The sequence below is a fragment of the Argentina silus genome (assembly GCF_951799395.1).
Source record: "Argentina silus genome assembly, chromosome: 11".
In the NCBI taxonomy this organism is placed as follows: Eukaryota; Metazoa; Chordata; class Actinopteri; order Argentiniformes; family Argentinidae; genus Argentina; species Argentina silus.
The window spans coordinates 16,722,295-16,735,267 of NC_139665.1; the positions used below are offsets into that span (position 1 = coordinate 16,722,295).

The 12,973-nt window shown below is 46.4% G+C and overlaps 2 protein-coding genes across 3 annotated transcripts in view; one reads left to right on the plus strand and one right to left on the minus strand.

Moving 5' to 3' along the window:
* nhsl3 (NHS like 3) overlaps positions 1-6,080 on the plus strand; it is a 40,079-nt gene extending 33,999 nt beyond the window's left edge. For both annotated transcript variants that reach the window (XM_083679998.1, XM_083679999.1), the window contains 2 exons: positions 1-3,631; positions 4,392-6,080. The exon at positions 1-3,631 is cut by the window's left edge and continues 129 nt beyond it. In XM_083679998.1, coding sequence (XP_083536124.1) covers positions 1-3,631; positions 4,392-4,438 — 3,678 coding nt within the window. In that variant the 3' untranslated portion in view covers positions 4,439-6,080. The remainder of the gene's footprint in view (positions 3,632-4,391) is intronic.
* Positions 6,081-6,321: 241 nt separating this feature from the next.
* Positions 6,322-11,963, minus strand: yars1 (tyrosyl-tRNA synthetase 1). Its single transcript, XM_083681143.1, has 14 exons — positions 11,880-11,963; positions 11,433-11,513; positions 10,896-11,042; positions 10,444-10,619; positions 10,161-10,290; positions 9,829-9,909; positions 9,586-9,678; positions 9,308-9,443; positions 9,088-9,173; positions 8,779-8,914; positions 8,566-8,660; positions 8,056-8,249; positions 7,635-7,776; positions 6,322-7,354 (listed from the first exon to the last, which is right to left on the minus strand). Exons 2-14 carry the CDS (start codon positions 11,487-11,489, stop codon positions 7,244-7,246), a joined length of 1,584 nt encoding a protein of 527 aa, XP_083537269.1. The 5' UTR covers positions 11,490-11,513; positions 11,880-11,963; the 3' UTR covers positions 6,322-7,243.
* Between the last annotated feature and the right edge of the window lie 1,010 nt (positions 11,964-12,973).

A 12,973-nucleotide genomic window follows, 5' to 3' on the forward strand; every position in this document is an offset into this window, starting at 1 on the left:
GGAAGAGTTCGCACCATCAGCAAGAGCAGCCTGGCTTCTGTGGAATCATCGGCCAGTCCCGCATCATCAAGGAGATCAGGCGGTGACGGTTGCTATGGTGATGATTCTCAAGATGATCCCATGGCAACCCCATCTGCAGCTTCCGGCTCCAACTGGAGCCAATCACAGTCTTCTGAGACCATCATGTCCAACTCTTCCACCATCTCTTCCTCCAAGGGGAGTGCCAGCATTGGAAACTCACAGACAGTGAGCCTTGCTGGGCAGGAGAGACGGCCACGGCAGCCAAGGGACAAGGACGCTGTGAGCCTCCAGGGCTCTGCTAGCTGGGTGAGCAGTACCAGCAGTAAAGGTGGAAGTCCTCCCACTGGTCAGGGGTCTGAGTCAGGATCGGTGAGTACTGGGGAGATGAGTGAGGCCAGGGGAGAGAGCATAAGGAACAGCAGGGCCTTCTCTCGCAGTCTGTCTATCATGAAGACTAAACTGCCCCCAGCTCCTCCAAGGAGGACCTATTCTTTACACCAGGAGAAGATGATGAGGAAAAGATCCAAGGAGCTGGTGGATATCAAAGATCTCAGTGACGGTGTGGTTGGAGAGGTGGAGGCTGGTGGGGATGGTAGCTTAGCAGCAGATGAGACTGGTTTAATCACCAAGGACCCTGTCCCTATATCAGCCACCTCTAGTCCCCTAAGCCCCACACAAGCCCCTCTGGATGGAGGACCACCAGAGCTCCAGACAGGATCTAGCAACTCCTCCCCACAGAAAGCGCTCTCAGAAGGGGGCATATTTGAAAGGACCATGTCCCCCTCCAGCGGGTACTCCAGCCAGAGTGGTACCCCGACACTCTCCCCTAAAGGGATCTGCCCCACCTCCTCCTCCCCAGCTAAACAGAAAAAGAAACCAGTCAAACCAGAGAGATCTGGGTCTCGAGCCTCCTCCTCTGCAGCCTCAGTGTCCTCCTCTCTCACATCTCTGTCCTCCTCCACTTCTGAGCCTGTTAATAAAGAGGCCTTGGCCAATAGCCCTAGCCTGGCTCTGCAGTCCTCCCCATCCGCTGTTGCTGCAACATCCAAGAAGGCAGTGGCAATGGATCCTTCACCGGCCACTTTGGCAATTAGAGAGCTATTTAACATTCCACCACCCCCCAAGGTCAAAGCGCCTTCCCCCCCTCCTCCAGAAACCTGGGCTCACAACAGTCGCACCTTTGAATTGCTGTGTGGGCCTTCCCCAAAGCTCAACAGGCTAGCCCAGCTCCAGAAGCAGCAGCAGCAGCAGCAGCAGCAACAGCAGCAGCAGCAGCAGCAGCAGCAGCAGCAGAAAGAAGCTGCCACAGTGCAGAAGAAGGAACCTCTGACTGAAGCTGAAGGTTCAGCTGAAAGGCAGCCCACAGTCGAGGAAGTTGTTTTGTCAGAAAGCAAAGAAAGAGATAATACTGAGCCAATATTAGAAAAGGTTCCAGAGTGTGTCAGTCAGGAACTTGAGAGTATGGAAAGTCTAACGAAAGAACTGGTAAGTCCTGCAGTCACAGAGAGGGAAGAAGCAAGTGTAGAGGTTCAGAGACAGGAGCAGAGTGATATTGTACAAGTCAAGGAAGACGAGAGTCAGGAGAGTGTAGCAAATTTGCCAAAAAAAGAACCCCCTCCTGTCATGAAGAAAAGTACTCCAATGTCACATAGAAAGGAAGTTGAAAAGGCAGATGTATGTCAACATCAGGTGAAGATTGATGGTGTCACAATTGAGGACACAGTTAATTTACCCACTGAAAAAGATAATGCTCTCTCACAGACTGAGGTTGAAGTTTTAGCTGACAAGATTGATGGTCAGGTTGCTACTGAAAAGACTTCAGAGGAGAGCAACACCAAACCTCTGTCATCAATACAGGCCCTGCCTGGGAATCCTCCCAAAGTGGACAGGATCTCACCTTCACCATCCCCTCCCCCTGCCCACCAACCTCCCCCTCCCCCTACTAAAAAGACCCCTCCCTCATCTGTATCCACACTCCCTCCTGAGGAAGAGGAAGGGGGTGAAGAGGAGGGTCACATAGTAGAGTCCTGCTGGCCTCCTCCCCCACCACCTTTAGAGGACCCAGCAGAATCTGTCTTTGATGGGCCGGATGAGATGGACTTCCCACCGCCACCCCCTCCCTTCATGACAGACAATCTGCCAGATGTTGTGGAAAGTTGCACAATATTGACAGATGTCCAGGACATATCTACTGTGGCTCTAGAGGAAACTGGGGTAGCTATGAATGGGGAAGGTGAAGATCTGCCCACCATTACAGCTGAAACTGTACTGGAGGAGGCTAGACCTGAGAAGGTGACATTGGAGACTAACCCTAAACCTGCTGAAGCCATCTCAGAAGTCCCTGAACCAGCTGTTCTCCAAACAACATCAGAGGATACAACAGCTGTTACTTCAGTTCAGACCAATGAGAAACAGACAGAGGTCACCCAGGAGCCAATCACAATGCAGGAAGCCACCACTCAATCAATACTAATTTCTCAGTTAGAGGAAGTCCCACCTCTGCCAGAGGAAATTCCACCTCCACCACTGGTGGCACCTCCACCACCACCTATGACATCATCAGAAATGCCTCCCTCAAGTGCCCCCCTGGCACTCCCTATAAGTGTCCCCCTACCTCCCCCACTACCATTTGAAGATCAAGCCCCCTCCGGGCCTCCTGTAACTGCTCCCTTTTCACCCCCTGATGTTCCCCTACCTCCCCCTCTCCCAGCTGAGAACCAAGCCACTGTGAACTTTAAAAGGCATCCCAGTTTGGTAAACCGAGAGACCAGGAGCAAAGAGCTACTGACTCGGAACAAAAGTGGACCCATTCCCAAAGAAGATGCTAACATTCCCCTGGTCACCCCCTCCCTGCTTCAGATGGTACGTCTCAGATCTGTCAACGTGGGTGAGGATCAGGTGAAAACCCCTTCTGAGGAAATCATATCCAGTAGTGACAGCACTCCTGCTCAGGACCATAGTTCAACATCATCCCCAGGACCCCAGAGCGTACCCCAAAAACCAATCCGCAAGTCTCTGTCATTAAAATCCCTACCTGCAACAGCGAAGTCGCCATCTGTAACCCTTAACGCCCCCTCTATGCGTTTGCAGGAGGCCATTCGTATGAAAACAGCAGCCATGTCTTCCAGAGACGGCTTTCCAACCCGCCTGAATCTGCGTTCTTCCACCTCATCCTCCAACAGTAGCATTGGTGAACCTGGGGTGCAATCCACAATGTCGTCTGAAGGGGGCGACCTGCACAAGTCCCCAGCCTCGACTGCCAGCTTCATCTTCTCCAGGAGCACAAAGAAGGTTGTTATAGAAACACCCGCCTCCCCTGAGGCTCAAGCTAACCTCAAGCAAAGCCTGGCGGCAGAGCTCATGCAGATCTCTGACCAATCGAAGACCGCCGTGGTTATTAACGGTAACACCAGGGTTCCATTGAAGAAGCCTGGGAAGATTCCACCACCTGTTGCTAAGAAACCCACACACGGAACCACCCATCCCTCAGACAAGCCTGTGTATTCTGGGGCAACAGGGAGGGTGGAGATGGCACGAGAACCTAATGGAGGGACAGAAACAGTGCAACCTGCAGGCCAGCAAGCACCGCTAGAGGACCAGGACATAGAAAGTAAGAGTGCCAATACGTTTAACATAACACCTAGAATATGATAAATATATTATGTTACACCCACCTGAATGTATGATGTTACATCCACCTGAGGAGAAAGACTTCTGTTTTATACTGTGTAACATGCCCATGTTGCTAGACAACAATTTCTCAGCACCACAGAATCAAAAATGGCTACCATGGACACACCACTCCAGTAATTACAAAATAATGGCTTGTTTTTAGTCTCAATTTGAAAAGCAAATTCAGTCCTTAGTGATATTTCACTTCTAAATACTCATTAAAAGATGAACACAGCTCAACAGAAAAGGCTGGTTTTTTTTATGGAGAAGGTTGTTAATCTCAGGTCGTTAAACTTCGATTTTAATCATGTCTGGCATGGCATGGCAGAATACAGATGCTAACCATGCTGAACTGCTGAGCAATGTAGCATTGACACAGAGGAACACTCAGAAGCAGCAAAAATATATCCCCCTTCTCAGCACCTTGTGCTCTTCTAGCTAATACGTGAAGAGCACATTCCCCTCACTAGATTCTAGAAGCTTGTCTAATGTTGTCTTCAGTCAAATTTACTAGCACATGGTTCAAGCTGCCCTAATGTAGTTAAGCCCATGATCATGTCTCACCAATTTAATAAGACGTGAACATGCAGAGACACAGAATGATCCTTATTGCTGTGGCTGGAACTGTACACTGGAAATAGTGTTTAAGCTACAGTGGCCTACTGTATGTCTACTTACTAACTTGTCGTTTTCCCCAGGTAAAACAGAGACATCAAACATTGTAGAAACACCATTGCCCGTGTGATAAAGACTGCTCTGTGTGGACTGATGTGTCATGGAGCCGGAGAAACAAAGCAAGAACTGCAAAATCTGGGGAGAGAGAAGGAAATAGAGGAGAAAGATGGAGAGAAAATCAAGAGACACTGTACTTGAGACGTCAACTACAGTGTGTGAAGTCTTCTCCAAAAGCCTTAGCCTATAACGGCCTTCATAAATGTATGCAAAAAATGGTGTTGGTCCCCATTTCTTTGATATTATAGCTTTATTTTGGAGTATTTTTCTAAACCATAGTCTCTGTCTGCGCTTGCAAAACCTCCTCAGGATGAAGGGGTGTATTGCAGCAAGAGTTTGTAAATAGGCCACACTGTGCTTGTGGTAGAGCTCCACCTAGGGGTCAAAATAAGTAGAACTCGAGCAAAGAAAAGCGAGTAGATGAACACACTTTCTTGTGTGTTATAAAGCCTGTGCCCATTAACATTGTTTTCTGCGCTAACTAATATTTTCTGTTATGTTGACATGCATTATTCCCTTTTGGAGTCAAGCAATCACTGTTATGAATTCATTGTTTCAAATTGGAATTGACTGATTTCAACAATAAGCAACTGTTTCATCAAACACATATTCAATCAATAAATGTTGGTTTACTGTTTTGCTTTTTGATTAGAGTAAAGAGATGGTTTATGTAACGAAGACTACAAAAAAACCCATACAATTTGGTGGGTACATAGAATGAGATAGAGCTTGAGAAAAAGGGATGCTGCATATTTAAAATAACATATATAAGGCCTTTTGTGAATTGTAAAGAAAAAAGCCCTTTGTAAAGCTAAATAAAGTTAAAGTTTAGGCAAGAAATCTAGTGTGAAAACTACAGTATGGTATAGTCCTTTTGGAACTAAATAGCTGCTTCCAGCTGCAAGACAAGAGAGGTGCACAATTTTCAATCTCTTAGTTACCATAGAGACTAGTCATATGCATTCAAAGACAATATTTATGGACTTTCAGACTGTTTCACCCTGTTTATTTATGTTTCAATGAGTCTTGTGTTGTTCTAAATTATGTTCTATCAACATTAACATTGTCTGTCACTTTTTTCAACCAAAAACCGGTTGATAGCAATTGTTCTCATCAACATAGATTTTCTCTGACAAACACTCCTGGCTTATGAGTATGAATTATAGTTATACAAACACGCATAACCACAGTTTTCTTCATCGCAAAGCCTCACTATTAAAAGAACATGGCTGTATCACCATTTTTTTTTATCTGTGTTCCTGATCATGCTTAAGGCCGTTGATACACTGGAGTGAGGAGGATGGTTGCCTGAGTGAAGCCTGAAGTCATAATTTGTTTTTTTTCCATGTATTTTAAAGTGTTATATTTCTCCCTTCACATTTGCTACAGGGATTGCAGTCTTTCCTTTGAGGAGAGACGTCTTGGTAACCATTTGCTCAACTTTGCACAAACACTCCTCTTCCCCAGCAAAGTAATTGTTTAAAAAAAAAAAAAAGACTAAAATTATAATATTTTGACTCTGTGCTCATGGCAGGTCTGTCATGAAAAAGTACACATTTTGATGATTACAAAAAGCAAGAAAAAAGAATAATGTACAGTTATTACATCTTTGTTATGAAAAGATTATAAATGATTAAAGTATAATTTAGAAATCACTGTTGCTATTGTCTGTTTTTTTGTACTTCTGTGAAAATGCCTGGTCATGTGTACCGCGTTATGTCGTCAGATGAAGAACAAATGGCCACATTGTCACATCTGTTGCACAAGTACATGAGCTAAGTATGAGTCCTCTGTAATTCAGAGTTAAATTTCAAATAGTTGTCATGAGACAACCATGCTCAAACGGATCGAGTGGAAAGGAGGAGAGAGAGCACAGACAGAGAACATAAACAGAATTCAACCAGCGTTTATTTCATGTACAGATGATGCAGTGTTATGTGACACACATGACAGTATAGATACAGAATTTGGTTGCAGTATACTGTACACCCAGTACCACCACCCCATATGATAAAGGTTATCAGATTTATTAGACATCAAAGACCTGCAGCTCACCAATACAACCGTTACAAGAATGGCACCAGATTGTGACATAATAGCCAGAGCAAAATCAGTTCCCTTTTTACAGTACAATACATCAACACCTGTGTATTGTCTAATGCTGTGAATAGCAACTTACTGTAAGTCATATAGTAAGGTAGCCTTCAACAGTCTCTGCTGTCTAGTATAAGTCCCAGCAACTCTCGAAGCACAGCATCTAATGAGCTGATAATTCCTTAGAGAGCCAAACCATTGCTTGTTTACATCAAGGGTAAAAATACAGCTTAATATCATGAGTATATATACACACACACACACATATGTGTGGATGGATGCACTCTATTGATGCTAGTACTGACTGAATGACAGTTCCACGATTTCTGTACAATAACTGGAATAAAACAAAAGTAGGATTTTACAGAAATCGTGTAATTTAAGAGAAGTAAACAGTTCCAACTGTATCATTCTGTTCCATTCCACTGCTTAGTGAAACACGTTCAACCACAGTAGGAGACATTTTGAAGTAATGTCAAAAACTGCTCATGCAGCTTCACGGTAGAGAACGCGTGACAGTATACTTCCTGAAGAATCATGAGATATATACGACATCACTGCCTTATCTGGCTTCATCTCACTCTAGTAATCCAACAGCCAAGGCCATGAGTATTGTTGTAACCATGGAGATGTGGGGTGGTTTCTTGATGAGGGTAACTGGGCCAGTACAGAGAGCATGGGGCTGAGTGTGTGTGTGTGTGTCTGTGTGTGCGCACGTGTGTTTTTAGCTAATGTTGCCCCCCTTCAATGTTTTGCAGGTAATCTGTCCCAGTTTGGTCATCAAGTGCTTGTCTTTCCATTGGGCAACACACTCGCCTGACACCTTCAGATCCACCTAGGGAGAACGAGAGAAACACTCACATTCACTCATCTCTTCATATCTCATCTGTCAATTCCTCTTCCCATCTATTCAATACAAGCTTTATTTATGTCTTGTAAAATAAATAAACAGTGATTCCCAAACTATAAATAAGTACCTACTGTACATGAGCCAAGTGAGTCATGAGTCAATGTTGTGGGTTTTAGTCTTGGGAAGCGATGTACTCACATCTACTAGGAGCAAATATATACTCCCTAGTCATAAAGTCTTAGATTCAAGATCAGCCAAAACATACCTGTAGTTTCTCCCATACTTTCTTCTTTGGGTTGAGTTTGTCATCTGGTTTGTCTGCCTCGTACCCTTCAATGAAGACCCGGTCACCTGGCGACGATCCCTCAGGTGGGTCAAGAGGCTCCACCCTCCTGGGCTCCCCCTCACTGACAACAACCAATCAGAGAGAGAGGAAAAAGTCAGGCACCGGGAAGCATTGGATGAGGGGAAGAATGTGTCAGGTGTAGGGGTGAGAGGGAGAGAGCGAGAGAGAGAGAGACAGACAGATAGAGAGAATAGGTCTCAGATGAACATAGAGAGGAATGAAAATTAGAAGAAGTAGGTGGTAGGGCACAGAGCAGGTTGAAAAAAGAAGGGAGGGGATGAGAACTGAAGTGGTAGGGAGTAGAGAAAAGAGGGAGAGAGAGAGGGAAGAAAAAACTCACATGGAGGCACATAGCAGCATTGCCTGAGACTCCACCCCCCTCATCTTCTGGGCTTTCAGATTGCACAGCAACAACACCAGCCGGTCCTGCAAATCCTCCTGGGAAACAAAGGCCACCAGTCCGCTCACCACTGTCCTTGGCTCCGCCTCTCCCACATCGATCTTCTCCAGGTAGAGCGAATCAGCATCTGGGTGCTGTAGGACAGGGAGCACAATCAGAGGAGACAGAGACAAGGCCATACCCTACAGAAGAAGACCTAGAAATCATAGGGATTGAAGGGTAAATTCTGAATTCTGTAGATATTCTTCTGAACCAACTCAAGTTCAATGAACCAAATGAAGTAAAATGACTTAATTGTAAGTTTATAGAGCCACTTTCACCATATGCTGGCCATTCGAAGTCTAAGTTTACAGAAACTGATCAAACTGACAATAGCTAATGAGGTATTTGAAACAAAGACAAAAGAAATAACAGAGGCGTTGAGAAGGGTTTCTTTCATATAACTTCTACCTTCTCCACACTGATGACCTTCCCCACCCGGATATCCAGCCTGGAGGGAACCAGCTCGTCCTCCTCTGCTGCTTTAGGATTCCCCTTCACTGCCTCTGAGGGACACACACAGAGACAAGGAGGGGGGACTGAGACTAGGGTACAACTCTACACATTGACTTGCCTATCAAACACAAGGGTAGATGGGATGAGAGGGTAAGGTGGAATACTGACTGTTCTTGGAGGGGTCAGGATAGGCGGTGTTGGAGAGTTTGCGGAGCTCGGGCGACTCAAACTTCTTCCTGATGGGGTCAAGCAGCTTGTTCAGCGCCACCTCTACTGATGCCTTCAGGTCTCCAGGATGGACCAGCTACAGGGTCAGAGGTCAAGACGGGTCAAACCAGAGCATTAGGGGTAAATAGGTCATCTAAGCAATGAGGCTTTTGAGGCAATGAGATTAAATCAAGTCAACATGATGTTGGAGGTAGTTTTATTAGATTAGGTAGATTATTAACATGTATTAGTATTGTGGTCATACTGTACCTCCGCAGAAAAGTCCCTCTCCACCTCCTCAAATACAGTGTAAACTTTGTCTCCTCCCCATTTGGCATCTCTTTTAATGACAAACTCTGAAACACAAGAACAGAACATCTTCTCTTAGAGTGATAATCTGATTTCCAAGAGGAAGGTTAGTGAGAGAAGAGGAAAAGAGAGGGGGAAAAGAGGAGAAGAGGAAAGAGAGGAGAGAGGGATGAGTTGTTACCTCCGACCAGTGGGAAGAGGACGTGTTTGACGAAGGAGAGGACTCCGTTGTTCTCTACGTTCCCAGGTTCACAGAAAGCCTTCTTCAGCTTCTTCTTCACATCCTCCTTCTTGTCCAGGAGGTCGATCTTAGACTCCTGCAGGGGTCAACAGTAAAAATAGACTTTGATTTGAGCAGTGGCATTGAGGTATCCCACCAATGCAATTATGCTAGATCAATCGTTTACCTCAAGGAAGGAGGTACGGTATGTGTTTTTGGAACAAGGCATGCGTCCTCACCTCCTCTGAGGAGCTCATCTTTGCCCCTGTCAGTCCTGGCACCATGGGGTTCATCAGATGGGCCCGCTTGGCATAGCCCAGAGAGGGCAGGTACTGGACAGAGTGGTGGTGGGAAGGAACGGAGAGCTTATCAGTGCCCATAACTTAGATGCAAACTTGTAAAGCCCAACCACTTCTGATCTTCCCAGTTCGGCTTAGTCAGAGAGAGGCCAAAGGGTAATGGTTCGGAGGTTAGCTAGCTACCTTCTCTGCCAGAGTGAAGATCTTCCTCTGGTCCACTCCTCCAAACTGAGCGTCCACCTTCAGATACTCCTCATCTAGAGCCTGGGCAGCAAGGCACAGCTGGGTTACCACTGACCCAGAAACTAGAGGTCTTCATGGGTCCACCTGAACCCGAAAAACTGAGACCCGACCTGGGTCCTAAAGTTCAACTCGTCCCTCAGGTCCAGGTCCACATTTTTGGACCTGTGAAGACCTCCACCAGAAACCCACACCTGGGTCCAATATGTGTAGCCCATCCAGATACTGAAACATGTTATAAGCATGCTATAACTGACTTATAACAATGGTATTACCTGTAGTCCAGGGTACAGCAGACCGCTCAATAGCGGGTGTTCCACCTGTTTCACCACCTCTGCTCCAGCCTTCTTAGCATCATGCTCTGTTACCATGGAGGAGAGACGGTATACATCCAGAGTATACTCTCTGAGAGAGAGAGAGAGAGAGAGAGAGAGCGCACACAGAATTGAGTCACTTATAAAAGACAATTCAGAGGGTTGATTCTTACATTTAGGTCTCCTTTGGCTTCAATACAAAACGTATGGGTAGGCAACAAGGCCGCTTAAACCTGCAGCTGACCTGCTGAGCTGGAACTCTGTGCCCTTGACGAACTTGAGTTTGTCCAGAGGCACCCCAATGCTCTCCAGCATGGCCTTGATGACCTGCTCGTAGTACTGCACCCGGAGCTCCAGCAACTCCCAGGGAGCCTTCATGTTATCCAGGAAGGCATGCAGGTCTGCAAACAGGATGGTCACCTGGGATGAGGAGGAGGGTTCAGTACAAAGAGTGGGGGTGGGCAGATAGGGAGGGAGACAGACACAGACACACAGATTAAGAAAGAAAGAGAGAGACAGACAGACACAAACAAACACACAAAGCAGTAGACACACAAAGAGACAGACAGAGACAATGGTAGGCATGCAGGCAGAGAGACAGATAGACAGGCAGGCAGGCAGGCATGCAGACAGACAGACAGGCAGTATGCAGACATATGCAGGCTACAGTGACAGTGATGTGCGAAAGAAACACACCTCACATCCAGCCTTGAGGAAGTCTGCTATCTTGGACATGGGGACAAAGTAGGCTACATGGGGTTTGCCTGTGGTGGCAGTTCCCCAGTACACTTTTAACTCTCTCTCCTGAAGCACCTGCTTCACCTTCTCCTCACCAAGAACCTCCTGCAAACAAAACAGTCACACACAATGTCAATTATTCATCATCCACATCCAAACAGGTCTGTGAAACCAACCCAGGTCACATGTCCAACTGTATGTTCACTAAACTAAAATTACAGTACAGAAATCAGAGGACAGGCACATTGTAATTGAATGAGGAATGGTATGACACACACAATGGTTTGATACCATTCCTCATTCCGTTCCATGCATTACAATGAGCCCGTTCTCCGACCAGACTCCTCTGGCAGGTTCTCACTCTATGCTTACCAGTCATCAGGGCTCAGGCAAGGTTATTCCTCATCAAAAGTGCATCGTAAGTCAAACACAGTATATCTATTTGGGTGGCAAGGGTGGTGTATGGATGTATGAGTGTTGAGTTGAGTCACCCACCTGGAGGTTCCTGGTGATGAGGTGTAACTTCTCATCTGGGCTCAGCTTCTCTCCCATGGCGTGTGTGGCCTACACAGTAGACTGACGAGAGGAGGAGATAGATTAGTTGTCCTGGCTTACTACTGTATGAACACATATTAACAGTAACAACTAGGAGGCTAAACTAGTTGTCGACTTGTTAACGTGATTCGCTGTGGCTGGTGGGACATTACATGATACTGCCAATTAATATCCTTCTGTAACTTCAGTTAGCTACAGCTCAGTCATGCCAGCTGGGGTAATGACACGTTGAGATTGAATTAACTGAGCTACCGCAATCTAGCATCAAAGCGGCTAACCATGTGTAGCAATACTGTTTGAAGATCGCAGGCGAAAAGCTTACTGGTTTAAACTTCGAAATCATATGATCTGGGTAGAGAAATCATGTTGTATACACGGCCATCTTACCTTAGAGTTAAATGCCTTAAAATTAGAAGCCACTGATGATTTGCTGACGCCGGATGGACCTGTCAATGTGTTGCATCAGCGCTGAGTTAAATTCTGTCATCGACTCAGCCAGGCACGACTCATGAGGAAGGAGTAAGCAATCGAATTCAGAGGGATTGGCGTAAAGCTGACTTAGTTTGTTCGCCGCTAGATGGCGTGGGTGGATTTAGATAGATAGAAACTTTATTTATCCCAGGGGGAAATTCAGGTTCCAAGTAGCGTACAGACATAGGGATTTGAACCAATGACTGTATGAACCCCTCCTTTATGTGTGATTAGAAATGTGGCAGGTGCCTGCATGTCAAATGAATTAATTCACTGTAAGAATGTTACCTACTGTGACGGCCGCCGGGGTGTGCGGGCGCGTCACGGACCCAAACACAGTGTAAGCAGAGAGGTCCACACCAGAATTATAATCAAAGATATTTATTCGGTTAGCGGGGAGAGGGAAATGATAGAGAGAGGGTGGGGGTGAGAAGGCGTCGTGTCGTGAAGATAGCAGGGGGGTTCGGTACACGGTGGGTGGTCCTCTTACGTTCCAGGTCGGGGCGGCAGCGGGGTAGTCAGACAGGCGAAGTTTGGCAACGTAGCGGGCTCTCCTATGGTCAGGGGTCATACACTGGACAATGGTGACTTGGCTTATTCTCTCTCTCATCAACTGCTCCTAGGTTCGCCGTAGCAACTCCTCCCCACTGGGTGCTCCGTGGGCTACTTTTGTACCGTCTCTGCTGCTCCTGCTGATGCCCTTCACCTGTGCCTTGATGGGCAGGAACTCCATGTATGGGCATACGGTGATTATCTCCACGGGTTGCAGCTGTGGCCCCTTGGGGCGTAGGAACTCCATACATGGTCCTGCCAAAGACAACACGGGGCAAGAGAGGGACAGCAGAAACAGCAGAGACAAAGCGAGGCGAGATATATACTCCATTTACCACCGTCCCACACTCGCGCATGGGCTTAGGCACGGGCCGGGCGCCACACTACATACTTATTCAGTATGTAAGAGTGGATCATATACTACAAACTGGCAATGATGACTGATTGGAAACTCATAC

Excerpts from the sequence above, each read along its gene's own strand:
- yars1 (XM_083681143.1), bottom strand. The coding sequence starts at position 11,489 with ATGGGAGAGAAGCTGAGCCCAGATGAGAAGTTACACCTCATCACCAGG. Across the intron at positions 11,043-11,432 it reads TCATCACCAGGAACCTCCAG|GAGGTTCTTGGTGAGGAGAA; the intron begins GTGGGTGACTCA and ends TTTTGTTTGCAG. Across the intron at positions 7,355-7,634 it reads AAGTATGGGAGAAACTACAG|GTGGATCTGAAGGTGTCAGG; the intron begins GTATGTTTTGGC and ends CGTTCTCCCTAG.